The sequence below is a fragment of the Lycorma delicatula genome, chromosome 9 (genome assembly GCF_047948215.1).
Source record: "Lycorma delicatula isolate Av1 chromosome 9, ASM4794821v1, whole genome shotgun sequence".
Classification (NCBI taxonomy): Eukaryota; Metazoa; Arthropoda; class Insecta; order Hemiptera; family Fulgoridae; genus Lycorma; species Lycorma delicatula.
Genome location: NC_134463.1, coordinates 121,921,407 through 121,941,572, shown reverse-complemented (window position 1 = coordinate 121,941,572; position 20,166 = coordinate 121,921,407). Strand labels below are relative to the sequence as shown.

The following is a 20,166-nucleotide window of genomic DNA, read 5'->3' as shown; positions in this document are numbered from 1 at the left end:
TTTATTTTTAGTAGTTGACGGGGTGCGCCTACCCATTTTAGTAAATATATGACACGTGAGCGGTTGAGAAACGTAAGCCGGTGGTGTATGGTACCCCGCTTAGCCCGCTCACGCTGTTAGGTAAGCTCTAGGAGCTATTTAGGACACTGGTCGATAAACTGTTTCGAGCTCAGTAGCCGTTTGTGGCATAGACATGTAGTCTTATGCTTTTGGGCGACCGAATGGGGTGGTGACGGGAGAAATGCAAAGCAAACCAAAAAACTCGTGAACAACTATAATGGGACAGAGTAACTAACTTACAATTACGAAAAAAAAATTATTTAATTATGTGTCTGACCCAATAAACTACATAGAAAGAGAATTATAAAATAAGAATGAATCCAGTATTTTAAATAGTTACTTAAGATTATTACCGTCCAGCAAAGACAAACAGCAGATATAATTAAACACGTCGTTTAGTATAAAATGCGTTGCATTAAATATTTATGCAGATAGAGACTGTGATGGAATATTAATGTGAGAGAATGACTTATTTGTAATTAATTGTACAATGATGAATAAAGCCGGCATCATCTTTGTTGCGTATGGGTGCGCCTTATTTAATACTTACTTTTCCCGACTAATATTAATCGGAGTAGTCGATTATAAAAATTAATCGCCGACGAATTAATAGATTAAAGAATTTAGTCGATAGTCTCATGCCTTTTCCTTTTCTATTTAGCCTCGGGAGCCACCGTAAGGTATTACTTCAGAAGATGATATGTGTGAATGTAAGTGAAGTATAGTATATCAGGTCGACCGAGACCATTGTTAGGTATTGCTACATAGGATGAGATATGAACGATTTATAGCGTATAAAAATGCCATGCCTGACCGGGATCTTCGGATGAAAGGCCGAGGCGCTACCACTCGCACCTCGAAGGCCGGCTCCGAGATGTTAGGTTAATTGAAACCCAACCACCAGAGAGCACCGGTATTCACGATGCCTACCCGACGCTATTATTTGCGTATGCGGATATCCTCAACGACGTAAAAAAAACCCAAAAACTAAAAACTAATTTCTTATAAAATATTTGAAGTATAAAAAAAATATATATAAAATTTAGGTCAGTTTGTCGCTATACAGATCTCCGATCATGGACATATATCTATAATGTAATTAAAATGATTAACAATTGTTTAATATATTAACGCTAATATTATTTGATTTTTATGTTTAACTACTTTCGTGTTTGTATTGTATTACTTTTTTGATGAACAAAATCATTATTATTAAATGCAAGCCCATATTTTTTTAATAAAGTAATAGATAATACCTTCTAAGAATTTTTTAAAAATTTCAGTAAATTCATTTTTTTTTACATTGAACTTTTCTAAATGTTCATGAAAAAACATTTAATTATTAATTCTGATGTGCATTATCTTTTATATATATATATATATAAATATAATTTTTTCCCCAAACTCATCGTGTATTGTAGTATAAAATGTTATGTGTTGGCATCATTGATCACGGTTACTATTTCTGTGAAAGGATTGTGACAAAAAGATATATATTTTAATTTCTTTCCTATTTTTTCGTTGGGGTTCTCAATTGTTTTATCTCACTAAGTAAGTAATTTTACACTATAATTAGAATTTAAGTTTGATTTATTTTTAAGCAGATAATGATCCTTTTGTGAATGTATCTGCTACCTTTAACTAGATTGTCAAGCCAAACCAAGCATTTGGTTGTCTCTATTGCAGCAACATTCAGCTTTCATAGAAGAGAGTGATGCTCATTTCTGCAATTACTTTACCACACAACTGGTCTGCCACAGTTTTTAATCCTTTGAGGTTCGAACATTTTTTGTTGATTGTTTAAAAAAATATTACATGCTTATATTATTGTTGGTTAAAAAACTGTACAGTGTGTAAAGCTGAAAATTTCATGATTTTTGACTAGAAATTAATAAAATTTAGACAAATTTGTAAAATTACGTTTTTTTAAAACTTTCAGTATACAAATTACAGATTGAATATTCCTAAGATCCTGATCAATCTTAATCGTGTGTTTGAAATTCACCACCCATTTTATGTATTACAGCAAACATCAGAAACAATGATAAACGCACAGTGTTATTTATATACTATGCCACAGTCCAATAAATACAGTATTGTAATATAAATAAAATAAAGCTTCCTTTTCATTCTGAACAAACTATGATTTCATGGCCAACTCAATACAATAACAAACAAACATTGTTTGTATATTGTACAACAAACATGATTAAATGTTCTATAAAGATAAGAGCATAAACAGTTAAGTTCAAAGTAATTATTTTTGAACATCGCAATTTATTAATTGCGATGTTATGTTGATTATATATCATATGTTATTATAGATTTATTATCATTGTATTATTTATAATCTTATATATTTATATATTATAAATAATGTTTTCTTTGTTTTATTATATATATATATATTATATATACATATACACACACACACACACACACACACACACACACACACACACACACACATTTATAATCTACAGGATGTCCAGACTAAAAGTATCCAAAAGTGCATCTTATATTAAGAGTAGTAACTAATCTTAATATAATTTAATAACTTTGGTTTTTTTTTTAATAAACAGCAACTCGGCATGCTTTAATGTAGGTTAGTCAACTTCAGTGTATGCACGTTTTTTTAGCTGGTCAGACGCCTAGACAATAATCTAACTCTTGCCAGGTGTTTGGGAAGAGCAGCATTATTCAACCAACTGCAGTATTATTTGACCAACCACCTTTAAAATTTTTTGTGTTAAATCATTCAAATCTCAATATTTTCTTTGGTATAATTTTTAATAAAACCCCAAGCAAAAACATCCAGAGAAGTGATATCTGAGAGATGTAGGTGGCCATGCAGTTGGACTTCCTCGTCTGATCGAATATCTGGAGAAGTGTTTTCCAGGAACATAAAAGTGTAATGGAGCACCATTTTGTTGAAAACTGTATCCTCCAGGAATGTGAGGAACAGCAAATTTTGAAACATGTTGACATATGTGTGCCCTGTCACAGTGGATTCTATGAAAAAAAAACAGTTCTATAACATCATTTTTTCCCGTCATAGCCGACACTTACTTTCAGTATGTTCCTTTCATTCTTGATTACTGTATGGAGTTTTCGGTACAAGAAATTTGACATTGTCTTTAATTATCCCAAATGTATGAAAATTATCCTCATCACTAAATAAAATATTATTAAGATTGTTTTCAATGTGGTGATTATCTCTGCAGCAAACTGATATAATGGGCGGCAATCATTTGGTTTAATATGAAGAAGCAGCTGTAATGTATTCTTGCAAATGGAGCGCTTATGACCGATGTCGTGAACGGTTGAAAAACGAGGAATCTTCAGTCCATAACTAGATCGCGTAATAGACTTATCTGGCAGTGAATGTATCGCTTACTTTATGCACAGTCTCTTAACTAACTGAAACCTTCTGATGACTTCCAGTTTGTGAAACCCATCTTCTAGTCTCCAATTCGTATCCTTGGAATACAATCGATTTGGATGTAGGAGAATTGACATTCAATTCAGTTCATACAAGCCGTTGAACATACATAAATGATTGAAAGCAAAGCATAAACTGAACATTTTTTGTGGGGGGGTCTGCATCTTAATGGACTACAATTGTGTTCAATTCGGTTTGTCTGCACATGCATATTCTGGTGACTGAGAGTATATTGAACAAATCTTTGAGATATATTCTGCCGTTCGAGCCTATATTTAAGAGATAACAGCGACTGTTTTCTTGTAGGCCATTAGTTTTTGGATGCTTTCATCCCAGACTTCCTGTATATAAAATGTATGGGTTTGTAGGTCTGATCAGCATGTATATAGATAAAATGTGTATAATAAATATAGAACCTGTTATAAATTTGCATAATAGTTAGTTTTGTTGGTTTTCCTAAATCATGCTTATGATAATAAAATTTCAGCCAATGTGTAAATATACTGCAAGAGAAGTAAAGTTCCTTATTATAATAAAGTTAACTCATTGGTGATTAATTAATATCCAAAACCACTTTGATTATGAATATATCTAAAATATTCAATTTTTTTATACATGTTTAGTGACTTTTTACAAGGTATAATACTTAATGTTATTGCAATTCAAATAGTTGTACGTTATTTATAATTACCTTTGAATTATTAGTAATTTTTAATTTACAGGTTATTATTGATAAAGAAACATACAAGGGAAGTACCAAGAATCGCATTACTCAAAAGAGATGTGTAAATAATTCAATATATGATAGAATTATGAAAGAAAAATCTATTGAATATAATCAAAGTTATAATAAAATCACATTTAAATATTCATAATAAGTAGAAAAATTATATTTGTTACTTTTGTCAAAAGTCATTTAATGATAAAAGCTCTTTAAACAAAGCTTCCAGTCTCTCTTAAAGTCATATGTTTGGAATATGATGTCTTGGATGTAGGAGAATTGATATTTAATTCAGTTTGTACAACCCATTGAACATGCATAACTAATTGAAACTACTAACCAAAGCATGCACTGAAGTTGCAAAACATGCACCAAAGCATGTATCTTGACAGTTGGATTGGAGTCGGCTTGTCTGCATTTGTGTATTCTGCTGAATCTGAGAGTATACTGAACAAATCTTGGGGATATATCCTGTCGTTTGAGCTTATGTTGTAAGGGATTTCAAGGACTGGTTTCCTAAATGTAGGCCATTAGTTTTAGATACCTTCACCCCAGACATCGTGTATATAAAATGTGTGGGTTTGTAGATGTGATCAATATGAATGTAGAAGTAATAAATATATTGACCTGTTATAAATTTGCTAAATAATTAGTTTTGTTGGTTTTCCTAAAACATGCATTTCATAATAAAGTTTCACTCAAGAGTATAAACATACTATAAAATAAGTAAAGTTCCTTATTATACTAAAGTTAACTCTATGATTAATTAATATTCAATACCATGTTGATTATGAATATATGTTTAAATTATTCAATTTTTTATACATATTTTGTGGCTTTTTGAAAGATAACACTTATTAATGTTATTGTAATTAAAATAATTTTTTATTAATTCATAATTATAACAAAAAATAACTTAATTTGCAGGTTGCTATGGATAAAGGAACCATCAAGGGAAGTACCAATAATTTTATTACTTATAAGAGCATAAATAATTCATTAAATGATGGAATTATAAGTGAAAGCTCCATTGAATGTAATTGTGCATACGGTGATGTAACGATAGAAAATTTAATAGAGAATATAAGTAGTGAAAACAAGTTGCTTGAGCAAAAAGGTAAAGAATTGGTTTGTGAATATCTCAGATGTAACTGTTATTTAAAGAGACACATTCATACTAAACAGAAAAAAAATAATAGTAATTTTTGTCAAAAGTCATTTAATTTTGAAAATGTTTTAAAGAGACATCTTAATAATATTCATAAAAAAAAGAAAAATTATATTTGTAAGTTTTGTCAAAAGTCGTTTAATCGCAAAAGCTCTTTAAACAGACATCTTAATATTCATACAAAAGAGAAAAATTATATTTGTAACTTTTTGTCAGAAGATGTTTAATCGTCTTTCTAATTTAAAGTTGCGTATTAATTTACATCCCAAAAGGAAAAATTACGTATGTAAATTTTGCCAAAAGTCTTTTAATTGCAGTTTTGATTTTAAAACGCATATTAATTTCCATATAAAGAAATAAATTAATATTTGTAACATTTATCAAAAATCTTTTGATCAGATTTATATTTCGGAAAGACATGTTAACAATATGCTTATTAGAGAATTGTTATGACCTTTTAAGAAAATTGATTGGGAAAATTAATAGGATTCTTTCATATGTGTATAATTTAAAACTAGTATGACAAAATTTTTCTAATGTTTATAATGTAACGTTACATTTTTCTCATTTTTGTATGTTACAACTTAAGACCGGGAATTTCTATGTTGTTTGCCTCAAACGCAGATTTGTATATTACTGTAGTTTATAATATATGATGAGTATGTTTATTATGAACATTTTAAGCCCTGAACCATAGCAGTCAGAAAATTTGGTGTAAAAAAGTTGTGTAAAGTTCTCAAGTGAGACCGTACAAATCGCAAGTTTAAATGTGTTTTCTTGAACATTTTTTTCCTCAAATAACGCTGATCTTGAATGAATCTAAAGCCCCATTATGATTTTATATTAAGTTTAACTTCACATCGTACATGAGTAACATGTACATTACATTTGAGTAATGTTTTCAAATATTAAAACCAAACAAGCTTGAACAAACAATAATATTCAGATATAAATATTATTAAGAATATTTTTTTTTGGATGTAAAAAGTTGATCGTTAAGACTAAAAAGTAAAAATAAAATAAAAAATTACAATAATATATTTGATTACATATAAAAAATTATTTTTTAAAAAAGCTTTTATTTAACTAATATTAATATTAACATTAATAAAAAAAGGAAACAAATTAGACAACCCTCTAAAGAGTTAAGAAATAAGAATTCAAATTGAGAATTTTTAACCAAAAAATATAATATATTAACAAATATAAAAATGCACTGAAAAGTAAAAAATTAATTATATAAATGTCTAATAAATAATCGATAAATAAATGTAATAATTATTAAATTTTAAAATTAAAAGTGATGAAAATATTTAGTAAAATAAAAGCGTGGCACAGTTTTTATAACAATCTTTTCGAATAAGTATTTATAGACATTTGCTGTATTTTATAATATATGTTTTGTTTAACTAGGTTGTTTAGTGTATGTATATTCTTTATTTATCTGTAATAAAATTACTCGAGTTTTAATTCTTTGACGGTTCAAATTTGCACCGAGATGACTTAGTTTTATATTATGTAAAATTCATTTTTTTTTCGACATAGAAGGTAATATTGTTAATTATTATTTCAAGTACAATAATTTTTTTATATTTATTTGGTTACTTTCTTTCTGATTTTGTTGTGTTAAATTTATATTAACAATTATTTTATTACTGAAAAACTTTTTTTAATTTAATTACTTTTATACTATTTATTTATGTAATTGTGAAAATGGTTATTTCTTTTACAAAAGAAAAACTAAAAATATTTAGTGTTAATTACAAATATTATGAATAAAAACTTTCATGTTGCCCAGTAAGTATACATTAAGGCATTAAAACTTAATTTCATGTATATCAAAACAAGGGTTTATTCTTATTTGTATTTATAATCATGAATGTGTAAAGACAGTTGTAAATGTTTGATGTTAACTAATGTAGGGCTTCTTTCTCAATTTATTTTATTTCAGAATGTTATATAATTGGAAGAACTTACAATTATTTCTGATCGTAACGTTTATTTTTTTGTAATGCTGTATGGTTTAAAATATTGTCGATGTTCTGACCAAGGTTTTTCCATGGTTTCCCTTGGTTGTAAGGCAAATGCCAGAACAGTTCATTTTGCTTCCGTGGTTTGTGCTTAAATTGTTTTGTGAGAACATACTATAGTTTAATCAGAATAATCAACCAATATTTATTTTCTTATAACAAAGATTTGTTTGTAAATATCTAATAATAATAATAGACATGTTATAAAACCATACAACTATTAAGTGAATTTATTTATCTTCCCCTACTACAGCTTTATTTATTTACCTTTTCTTCTATTTGAGTAGGTACTCAAATAAAATGTTATTTGAAACTTATCTCCATTGCATCCGACATCTAAAAGTAAATAGAGGGGGGGCAGAGCTTTCGTCATTTCAACATTGTTGTGAGAACACCAAACAACTTTGTTCAAAGTCGCCATTGTACATACAGTACAGTAGCACCACATGAAACATTAATGACTGTGTTGTTTTATTTAAAACCTTTCTTTTGTCTTCAGTCATTTGACTGGTTTGATACAACTCTCCAAGATTTCCTATCTAGTGCCAGTCATTCCTTTTTGGTATAATCCCTACATCCTACATCCCTAACAATTTGTTTTACATATTCCAAACGTTGCCTGCCTGCAAAACTTTTCCTTTCTATCTGTCCCTCTAATATTAAAGCGACTATTCAAGGATGCCTTATTATGTGACCTACAACTCTGTCTCTTTTAACTATATTTTTTTCCAGTATTAAAATTGTTCTACCTCCATAAACTATTCTCTTCCTACTTTTATATTCAGTGATCCATCTACATTATTTCTACACCAGTTTATAATCTACCTATCGCTTCCTTACCTTCACTGTGCAGTAATTTTGCAGGTATTCAGTTTATTCCAGGAGTCTTTCTGCCAATCAAATCTTTTAATGCTCTCTTAACTTCAGATCTTGTATTGTTTCTCCCGACTTCCTCTTTTTCCTATGTAACACCACTTTCTAATTCATTTCCTCTGTATAACTCTTCAATATATTCCACCCACCTATTGATCTTTCATTTGATATTATAAATCAATGTACCATACTTGTTTAACACATTATTAGATTTTAATTTATGTAGTACAAAATTCTTCTCAACTTTCCTGTATGCTCTGTTTATTTTACAAATGATCATTTCTCTTTCCACTTCTGAACACTCGCCAACAGGTTCCGCAAGCTGTTACAGACTGTGCGTATCTATTCCGGCACCCTACCGACTAAACTACCACCCCTCACGACCGCACGGCCTCAGAAACCGATTATAAAATTTATCATCTATCCGAAAACCGTAATTTACGCTCCATTGGGGTCAGGTCAAATTTTTGGGTCACTGGTCAGACCCGTGACCGGTGAATTTGACCTGACCCCGACCTGTGACCTGACCCTGACTTGTGACTTCACCCCTGATCTTTAAACCTAGCCGAATCTAATGAAAAAATGTCAGTGTTATAAATGCAATTATGTATATTATAACAAAGCATAAGATCATAAAATCCGAATAGTCCATAGCAGAGAATTTCCTTGGCATTTGATAACGGCAAATCTTTTTGCCCTGTAAAAGAAACAGAATAACACGATTAAAAGTAAAATAATTTGTGTTTATCGATAAAAACTAGAATTATAACAAACATACAAAAATTCACTTACAAATACTACCGCACGTTTTCCAAGACCTCGAGCGCGTTTGCCAAGTTGGCTTAATGAACGCAAGGATAAAAGAATTAAGTTAATCTTAAATAATGTTCAACATTATTAGTTTTCTCTGAAATTCATATACCAAAGACAGGCTACTCAAAAATATTACATTTTACTAATTAAACATTTAAACTTCTCGTTCTACAGCCACCTAATTTTAATGCAACCTGGACTAATTAACCCATTTAGTCCAGTCCTCTCTGTTCAATATACAAATAATACTTTCTCTTTTAATTCATTCTGAGTCAGAAGAACCAGTATTTACCAACATGTACCTTGAACATTAGAAAGCGAGGATATATGTCAATCGATGTTCAAAAGACACAAGTTGAGTAGGGAGGTCGAATTTGACCCCCCTATTTAACCTACTGTTTTAATAAAATTAATAAAAAAATTAGCACAACATACTTTTATGCGCATTGGAGGGATGTATAAAATATTCTTGGGAAATTATCCAAAATTACACATTTACAGAAATAAATAAAGTGGAAAACGAAAAATACTATGGATAAAAATTAAATTAGTAGAATATTAATGTAATGAGACGTGTCTGGTAGGTTTGGCTGTTGCGGTATGAAAATGGATGTAAAATCTGGATTCTTGTGCGGATGAATGTCTTCCTCTTCCGGGTCTTTATTAATAATTTGAATAATAGGAGTGATAGGCGGAGAGAGAGAGGAGGAGCGGCTGGAGGAGAATGTTGTGTATAGAGGAGAGTGGCGAGGGTGGTTGAGAGAGGGGTGGTGGTAGTGTCACAGGTATTGGTGGAGGGAGTAGATCTAATTTAAAATTTAAAATGAAATAAAACCCTATTGTTAGATTTCAGGTGTTTAATTAGTTGGTAATTTTTACTACATCTTTTAAATTTGAAGCATTAAAAGGGGAATTTTTGTAGATTAATCTAACATCCTTGCAGAGGACACAGACTTCTTAGCGACTGTCTCTCGATGATGGCTTCCTAGCCCTTTGGATACCGATCGACGATATACCTCCGATTACAACACATGTGATAAAAACTTTGATGACATACGATAAAACATGCGAAAAAATTTGCCGGCGATGTGTCGTCTATCTTTTTGACCTCATTTTTTTCGGTAATAATCATTTGTTGTAATCAATGTTTTGTTTAGTTCTGATTTCCATTTGTATGAGGTGCTCAGTCCATCCTTTTTTTGTTTTTTTTTTTTTACCTTTCTATTGATTTCCGATCGGCTCTTATAAGATTATATTGAAAATATTAATTTAAAATAAATTAATCCTAATGTTTTGTTTTTCACCTGCCGTTCTGAAAACAATGCAACTTGTTTTGTTTTATTTGCCCATTAAAATCTGAATTAATTTGGACTATATAGTGAAATTTTACAATTTTATGAGTCGTTTTATTTACTCAAATATGAAAAAACTATTTAGTTGTTAAAAGAATATTAGCGAGTCAGACCGATTTTTCCCTGCAGATCATATCAATATTTAGAAAATAATATTCATTAACATGAAAATCAAAACTTTGTAATAAAATTTACTATAAAAATATAAACTATTAAATAAAATAAGTAAAAACTTACAATAAGATCCTTAGTAGACCGTATATTTGAGCAACGTATTTAATCAAAAAAATATTTGACAAGAGATGGTAACTATAGAAAAGTAAAAAATTACTAATCTGTATCTATGACAACGAAAAATATTCAATAAAAGAAATAATACAAGACCGTAATAATAAATTAAAATCCATTACGGGTGTAAAAATTCATCAATAGAAACTGACCACTCAGCAGTCGCCCTCTGTGAGATGCCACTGATGCAAATTACTCTACAGACATTCACATCGGTAAATTCCGCCCTAATAAAGATTTGCCTTCTAATTGTCCACCGACAATTGCTGAACAATATTCTGGTACAACATATACGATCGTTCAGTGTCATTATTAATGTACGCCTGTCAAAAATTATGTAACAATAGTAGATAATAATTAAAAGATAAATGACATTTAACGTAGGTTTTAAATTTTAATAATAGATGTAAAAAATATAAAGAAACAATGTAAGTGTACTTTTCTAGCTCTCGGGCACAACCTGTGAGCGTGTCTTCTCAAATCAGCTGATTTGGAAGTCGAGAGTTCCAGCGTTCAAGTCATAGTAAAGACAGTTATTTATACGGATTTGAATACCAGATTGTGGATACCGGTGTTCTTTGGATTTCAGTTAACCACACATCTCAGAAATGGTTGACCTGAAACTGTACAAAACTACACTTGCACTCGTATACATCACCTTCTGAAGTAATTTCTGACGGTAATTCCCGGAGGCTGAACAGGAAAAAGGAAGGGCACGCGCCGTAACCTATACTTTTGGCTTTTTTGTTTTTTTAAACTTTAGACCCCGCTTTCCTAACTATTACCATTCTACCACCACCTAAAACCATATGTACCCGTTTTACAATACCATTTGTTTCGAAAATTTCCATTCTACAACAGCATATGTTAACAAATTTAGTGATGGAGTGCTAATCAGTGTAAACGAAAATATTCCAGAGGGCCTCAGGTCTGGTCTGTTCGGGAGCTGAGTATAACCCTGCTCCGAAGGTTCAATAAGCCCAGTGTCTCAACCGGTGCTCTAAAGAAACACTTTATATATATATATATATATATATATAAAGTGTTTCTAAAATGGTGGGCTGGCTATACTTTTTCGAATTCTTCTTGTAAAACTAAACAAAAAATATCCTTAGCATAAATGGCGATTTCCCCTTCGTTCTCTCCTGTCCGCCATTTTGTTATTTTTATATAAAAATTTATATCTCAAGTTCGGATAGAGGAATCAGATTAATATTTGGAAGCATCTTGGTAATAAAGTTTAAAATTATCAAAAATTCAGGACCTAAATACCTTTGAAAATTACAAAATGGCAGCCATGTTTATTTTTTAATCCGTTATATCTCCGTATATATTACTTTTATAAAAATTTATTATTTGCTAAAATATTAAGCCTTTTATTTTGAACAAAATGTCATTTTATTTTTTTAAATCGGTTAACAAATAGTAGAGTTATTAGAGAAAATTAATGTAATTTTGTGTCTGTTTTCATGTCCTCCAATTCTATAATATTTATTGTTAATTCTAGTATGTATCATATTAAGTAATAATTAAAAAATAAAACAACTACCTGTGATAATCTTTGTTATTGTAGAACATTAGGTGTAATTAAACGGTTAACAATTGTTAAAAGTTATCGTTCGTGTTTGAACCCCACTCTTTAAGCTGCTCGTCACGTTTAAGAATAAATTACATGTCACCGTCAAATCCGTTCTGAGATACCGTCCTAAAATTATGTTTTATATTTTAGTGCGTTTAATTTACTAGTGGTGTTTAAAAATATTTTTTATTTGCTACTTTTCAGTCTTGATAAGTTTATACTTTGCGGCTTCGCTAGCGCACAGGTTTGAGCGTATTTAGCGAAAGATCTGATTTTACGTCGTTTTACGTCGAGTGAGTGCGATCAAAATATAAGGCTAAACGATTAATTTCCGGATAACCAATATCCGGTCGATCAAGAACGTACCCGATGTTAAACGGTTAGCGCTGGACCTGCCGATACTTACGCCGTTTGAATCGTAAAAATCGGACCGGCGGTTGCCGAGATATTACGGCGGCACCCCGTCGCACCCCCTCCCCTATTTCCGAACGGCGCCCCGGGGGCGCTTGAAAATACTATCTTCTGCCGGGAACCGCTGGGAGCGGATGGGATTTGGCGAGGGAGGTTGAAACATTTTTCAGAGCGCTAGGACCGAGCGTTTTCGAGATATTTGCGTTTTTCGTCCAAAAAATTCGGATCTTGTTAAAAAGTACTAAATTTTTCCCAATAAAGAAAAAAGGTATTTAAATAAAGAAGGAAACATAGTTACGAGGTATTTAAATATTAAATCAACTTTGAGAGAGATTTAATTTTTAAATGGATTATGACGTTGTAGAAATAGCAGGTATATAAAAATTAAAAGTCCTCACCTGTCTTACATCGATAAGAAAAAAATATTTAAACGCAGTTATTTAAAATTTAAAGAATTCTTTAATATGATTAAACAAAAAATCTACTATCAAATAGTTTTAATTTTTAAATGTATTTTTAATAGGGACGATTACGTATGTGTATACAGAGTGTTTCTAAAATACTGGACTGGCAATATTTTTTCTAATTCTACTTGTAAAACTAAACGAAAAATATCCCAAACGATTAAGCCATAGAGCTATAATTTGTTTTAATAGGGATGATTACGTACGTGTATACAGGGTGTTTCTAAAATACTGGGCTGGCAATATTTTTTCTAATTCTACTTGTAAAACTAAACGAAAAATACCCCAACCGATTAAGCCATAGAGCTTTAATTTTTTTTAATAGGGATGATTACGTACGTGTATACAGGGTGTTTCTAAAGTACTGGGTAGGCAATATTTTTTCGGATTCTACTTGTAAAACTAAACGAAAAATATCCCAAACGAATAAACCATAGAGCTTAACTTTTAAATGTATTTTTAATAGGGACGATTACGTATGTGTATACAGAGTGTTTCTAAAGTACTGGGCTGGCCATACTTTTTCGGATTCTACTTGTAAAACTAAACGAAAAATATCCCAAACGATTAAGCCATAGAGCATCGGCAAGTCGAGCGCTAAATGTTTAACTCAGCGGGTACGCTCTTGATCGACCGGTTCTTGATCGTCCGGAAATTAATTCGTTTAGCCCTGTGTTTTGATCGCACTCACCTGACGTAATACGTACAGATCCGATCTTTCGCTGAACACGCTCAAATCTGTCCGCTAGCGATTACCGGTCCACAGGGCCTAGCTGCGGGGGGCGTGCCACAGGCACGCCTCTGCAGCTGGTATATTCGCTAAATTGGGGCGACGGAAGCGAAGAAGAAATATAATCGCCGAATCCTTCGTAAAAAAAAATATATGTAAATATATTATAATTCGAAAAAAAAGCGTGTTCATTTTGTTCTCTTTCTAAACATTTTCATATCATTCACCTATCACAAGTACAAAATTATAACAGAATTTTTTTAAAACACCCAAAATGCCCAAGGATACAGGGATCTTTCTTTTTCTGCTTAGCCTCCAGAACCACCGTAAGGCATTACTTCATAGGATGAATGAGGATGATATGTATGAATGTAAATGAAGAAGTGTAGTTTTGTACAGTCTCGAGTCGATCATTCCTCAGTTACTTCTGTATCCTAGACATTCCTCGTGTATGAATCATGGTTCGTGAACCATGATTTTCGATGATCACAGAACAGCTTTAGTAACAGCCTTGTATATTTTAGCCTACTTGTAAATCTTAATTTACATTGGTGTAAATAATTTGTAGCAACTACTTAGGGTGGTATTATTTCTAATAGTATGTGTCCTTGTAGCTTGTATATTCATATTGCATTTATTATCACAAAATAAAATAACTTTGAAAAGTATGAATAAAATAATTTTATAATAAACAAGTATGTCAAATATTTAGGAAATTTTTTGTCCTGAGTAAAATGTTGATACAAAATAATTTATTGTATTATTACAAAACAAGTCTTGTTTATAACACAAATCTTTGGTGATCAATCCAAAATTGAATGGCTTAAAATTAAAGTACAATTTTTTTTATTACATAGGCTTTTTAATATATTTTTGCATTTCAATAAGCGAATGAATTTGTAAAATTTGCTTTTGAATGAATTATTATCAAATGATTAAAGTTGTTCAAATATTCCAGAATTGTGTAGATGTTCATACTTAAACTGGAATGTGGTATTGGTAATAATGCAGTTAATGTAAATTTTTAAATTTTGTTAAGCTATTGGCTTTTTTGTTTGGTTTTTATTTTCTGTCAAAGATTCCCTTCAACTCCTGTACAGGTTCCATTGTTTTTATGTATTTGAATTTTCTTATTTAATTACTGAACATGGTTTATTGTTTAACAGATAATTTTTGTTTGGTATATAAATTATACTTAGCCAAAAACATTTAATTTCTGATTTCTTTGTTAATTTTTAGTAAAGTTATTTTTTGTATGCATTTATTATAGCTTTATTTATAGTTTTCTGTGGTCTCCTGATCCATTCCCTCATTTACTATTATTAACCGTAAAAATTTTATTTGCAAAACGTATTTATTTACTTTAAAATAAGTTTGTTTTTTTATTTATCATTTATAAGTATCTTCTTTGTTTTTGATGATATTGTCTGCTAAGATCCTTAGCCACTGAAATGTGCCAAGAGCATCCAGGGAAATTATATTCAGAGTTACTGAGTAATTTAATGGTATATTGAGTGTTTTTTTTTACATTTGCATCAATTTTACTTTTTAACATATGAGGTAATTTACAATTTTTTTCTCATCAAAAAACAAAATCACCACTTATAATACTTTTAAAAAGATATGTTCATTATAAATACTTCATAGTTGTAAAATTAACACATAATTTATAAAAATTGTTTCATTAAAGGGTAAGTAGTTTTGATTTCTTTTCAGTATTGTAAAACAAGCTTTTATAACATATAATAATAGAGTAATAACAATTTAGATATATTATTTACATAAAAAAGGATGTTTGAAACGACTAGCACTAGATAGGGAATCTTGGAGAGCTGCATCAAACCAGTCAAATGACTGAAGACAAAAAAAAAAAAATTTACATAAAATGATTTTAGTTTGTTATTACACTGGGTATTATTTTACATCAAAAATAATTTTTTGAAGTGAAGCTTCTTAATGCAGATTTAGGATGGGGAGTGAACTGAGAAAAAAACAAACGTAGTATTTGTTAAATATTTCTAAAAATATATTAAGTCGCTATAAAAAGATAGTTATATAAATATCATTTTTTTTTTTTTATAAAGCAAGTAGTTTTGTTATTATTGACTTTGCAGGAATGTTACTGTTTCAGGATATTGTAACTATAAAAATGAGTTCTGTTAGTTTTCCATTATAATCAGTGTATCATATAGAACATGTTGATGCGAAATAAATGAGTATTTTCAGTCAGAAATACTGTTATGGCATATTACTATAATGAATCAATCCATATGAAGTCATTCAACCAAAATATTTTTGGTTGCTTCATCATTTTTTAAAATTTTTTTATAAGTTATTCCCTAATAAATTAGCAATTCAAAACAGGTCTTTTTCTATTTTTATCCCAGCCTGCTTGTGACTGGTGGCCATGTTTGTTTAGCAGCACGTTTCATTTTTGGCTTTGCAGACATTAGCATAAACTTTAATGTTTTTGGACTGGATTATGTCAAAACATTGCAAGATAAACATCTCTTTTTCATCAAATTCTCCTTTTAATTTGGTCCTTTACATTGAAACCCTTAATAAGTTAATAAGTAAAAATGATCATTAAAATTTTATATCTAATAACAAATTCCATTTTACAGTTTAAATTTGCAATGAAGGGGTGAAATATCAAGTTATTTTTTTAAAAATTATTATTACATAAGCTACCATACTCACCGTAGCTTGAGTAAGAACTGAAAAGCTTTTCATTCTTTTTTTATTATTATTAAAAAATTTAAACTTTTGAAAGTTTTAGCTTTTTATCTGTGTTGACAGGCTTGGGACAAAAATCTTAATTTTTCCACATAATATATATACGTCTATATAAGAACAAACTAATGTAAACATTTCAAAATTTGATTCTGATTAAAGTTATGAATTTTCAAAATAAGTACAAATCATGTGCATTGACGCCATTATTAACCATTCTGAAATTTACACTGCGTGAAGTGTTCTACAGATATATACGAGCGAGATAGCAATGTTTTGAAACGCTTGGATTTTTTTGCTACATTTCATATACATGCTTCATTTTACCGTGCCGTAAAATATTAAAATTGTTTTGTTTTACATTTCAAAAGCTTTTAATCTTTTTTTACCACAATCGTCCAAGCTTCACTTTCATATAAAGCTATGCTCCAAACATATACTTTCAAAAATGTTTTCCTAACATTTAAATTAATTTTTGATGTAAGCAAATTATATTTCTGACTGAAAGCTCATTTCGACTGTGCTATTCAGCATTTTGTCATTTCTACTTTGTCCATCTTTAGTGATTCTACTTCCCAAAGAATAAAATTCTTCTGCTTCTGTAATCTTTTCTCTTCTCTTCTTATTTTTATATTCAGTGGTCCTTCTACATTTCATCACTTTCATTTTGTTCTTGTTTATTTTTGTTTATTTTCATGCAGTAGTTCTTGTGCAGGACTTCATCTATGCCATTCATTATTTCTTCTAAATCTTTTTTACTCTCTGTAAGAATTACTATCATCAGGAAATCGTAGCATCTTTATCTTTTCACCTTGTACCGATCTAAATAGGTTTTTAACATCATTAACTGCTAGTTCTATGTAAAGTTTAAAAAGTACAGGGATAGGGAACATCCTTGTCGGACTCCTTTTTTATTACGGTTTAAAAGATGCAATGTTTCAATGCTTCATCTGATAGATCACATTTTTCTTGTTCTTGATAAAAGTTTAAAATTTGTCGTCATAAAATTAAAACTTTTATCAAAACCTGACCTTGCAGGTTATTGCAGTAGTACAGTAGATTAACATTGTACGTTTTCCTCGTCTAAAGTTTGCATCTGCCTAAATTCACTATAACACATTGCACTTACACAAATATAGTTGACAATCGCAATAGTTCTATCCAGAGCGTCTTGCAAAATGATGGATTTTGCTAATGTAAAATGCAATGAAATGAAGTCAATTTTTTCAAGTTTAAGTTTTCCTGTTTTAATAAAGCAAAAAATCCGTTTTTACCACTCATGGAAAGTGCACCATCAGTGCAGACACTGGCTAAATTACTGACATTTAATTGTAATCGATGACATACTTCTCTGAAGTTTTCGAAAATGTCAAATCTGTGAGTTCTTCCAGTTAGTGTACCCAGCGGAAGAAGTTCTTCGTAATACTGAAAATCTTTAGTTACAGAACGAATAAAACGTAAAACTTGCGTTTTATCTGTGCTTTCATCTAAAGCAATTGAAAAGTAAACATCTTAATTTTGTATAATTGTACGAAGTTGTTGTGATACATTTTCAGCTAATTCTTGCTATTGATCTGTTATAGTTTTTCATGAAAGAGGCAATTGTTTGTATTTATCAAATTTTTATGGATCTAACATACCCACCACTTCAACAACACATTCTCTAATTTCTGCATCACTAATTGTTTCGCCTCTATTTCCAAGTATATGTGCTATTTTGTAAGTAACATCAATTGGAGTGGTATTTTTCTTTACAAAAGCACAAAAAAAACGCCTGCTGATGCTTTTCATTTTTCAATTTTTAAAGCGCAGCTTGTCAAGATTCACCTTCTAAATTAAAATATTTATGTTTAACGAGTCAAATAGTGTTTATTTGCATTTGCCTTTTTCAGAGTAGTTAATATTGTATTGCACAACAAACACACCATTTTATCTTTCACAGAAGTAACGAAAAGATCTAACTCCCACTCTTCATTAAATGTTCTGTTTTCTTTATTTAATTTTCTTCTCTTATAATTTGACATGATGGAGAAAAAATGAATATCAAATCATATCTTAAGAAAGCGTATACTTGCTAGAAATAGAATAAAATCTACTTAAGTTACCACAAACCAATAATTTCTGTGATAAAATGCAATGATTAAACTTCGATATTATGTTGAAATTTTTCTGTTTTATGTAAATAAATATTTTTTATTTGTTTAACTTATTTTTAGTTCAGATTTCTTATAAATAAAAAACTTTATCATTTGTGTATACATTTTTTTTTTGTCTTCAGTCATTTGACTGGTTTGATGCAGCTCTCCAAGATTCCCTATCTAGTGCTAGTCGTTTCATTTCAGTATACCCTCTACATCCTACATCCCTAACAATTTATTTTACATATTCCAAACGTGGCCTGCCTACACAATTTTTCCCCTCTACCTGTCCCTCCAACATTAAAGCGACTATTCCAGGATGCCTTAGTATGTGGCCTATAAGTCTGTCTCTTCTTTTAACTATATTTTTCCAAATGCTTCTTTCTTCATCTATTTGCCGCAATACCTCTTCATTTGTCACTTTATCCACCCATCTGATTTTTAACATTCTCCTATAGCACCACATTTCAAAAGCTTCTAATCTTTTCTTCTCAGATACTCCGATCGTCCAAGTTTCACTTCCATATAAAGCGACACTCCAAACATACACTTTCAAAAATCTTTTCCTGACATTTAAATTAATTTTTGATGTAAACAAATTATATTTCTTACTGAAGCCTCGTTTAGCTTGTGCTATTCGGCATTTTATATCGCTCCTGCTTCGTCCATTTTTAGTAATTCTACTTCCCAAATAACAAAATTCTTCTACCTCCATAATCTTTTCTCCTCCTATTTTCACATTCAGTGGTCCATCTTTGTTATTTCTACTACATTTCATTACTTTTGTTTTGTTGTTGTTTGTTTTCATGCGATAGTTCTTGCATAGGACTTCATCTATGCCGTTCATTGTTTCTTCTAAATCCTTTTTACTCTCGGCTAGAATTACTATATCATCAGCAAATCGTAGCATCTTTATCTTTTCACCTTGTACTGTTACTCCGAATCTAAATTGTTCTTTAACATCATTAACTGCTAGTTCCATGAAAAGATTAGAAAGTAACGGAGATAGGGAACATCCTTGTCGGACTCCCTTTCTTATTACGGCTTCTTTCTTATGTTCTTCAATTGTTACTGTTGCTGTTTGGTTCCTGTACATGTTAGCAATTGTTCTATCTCTGTATTTGAACCCTAATTTTTTTTAAATGTTGAACATTTTATTCCAGTCTACGTTATCGAATGCCTTTTCTAGGTCTATAAACGCCAAGTATGTTGGTTTGTTTTTCTTTAATTTTCCTTCTACTATGTGTATACATTATTTTACACCAATAATTCATATAATATTGCATAAGAAGTTTTACTTTTGTTGTGTCCTTGCACCAATGCTTGTACTTTCTTTGAAGAGTATGTTTAATGTGTAATAAAAT

General features: G+C 30.3%; 2 protein-coding genes across 4 annotated transcripts in view; both read left to right on the top strand.

Annotated features, from left to right (window-relative positions):
- LOC142330136 (anaphase-promoting complex subunit 1-like) overlaps nucleotides 1–7,638 on the top strand; it is a 61,587-nt gene extending 53,949 nt beyond the window's left edge. The window contains exons 9-10 of the mRNA XM_075375231.1: nucleotides 5,151–5,340; nucleotides 7,343–7,638. Of these exons, the coding sequence (XP_075231346.1) occupies nucleotides 5,151–5,340; nucleotides 7,343–7,380 (228 nt within the window). The 3' untranslated portion in view covers nucleotides 7,381–7,638. The remainder of the gene's footprint in view (nucleotides 1–5,150; nucleotides 5,341–7,342) is intronic.
- The window catches only part of LOC142330137 (uncharacterized), a 36,264-nt gene continuing 17,611 nt past the window's right edge, over nucleotides 1,514–20,166 (top strand). For all 3 annotated transcript variants that reach the window (XM_075375234.1, XM_075375233.1, XM_075375232.1), the window contains exon 1: nucleotides 1,514–1,611. The gene's annotated coding sequence lies outside the window, so the exon portion shown is untranslated. The remainder of the gene's footprint in view (nucleotides 1,612–20,166) is intronic.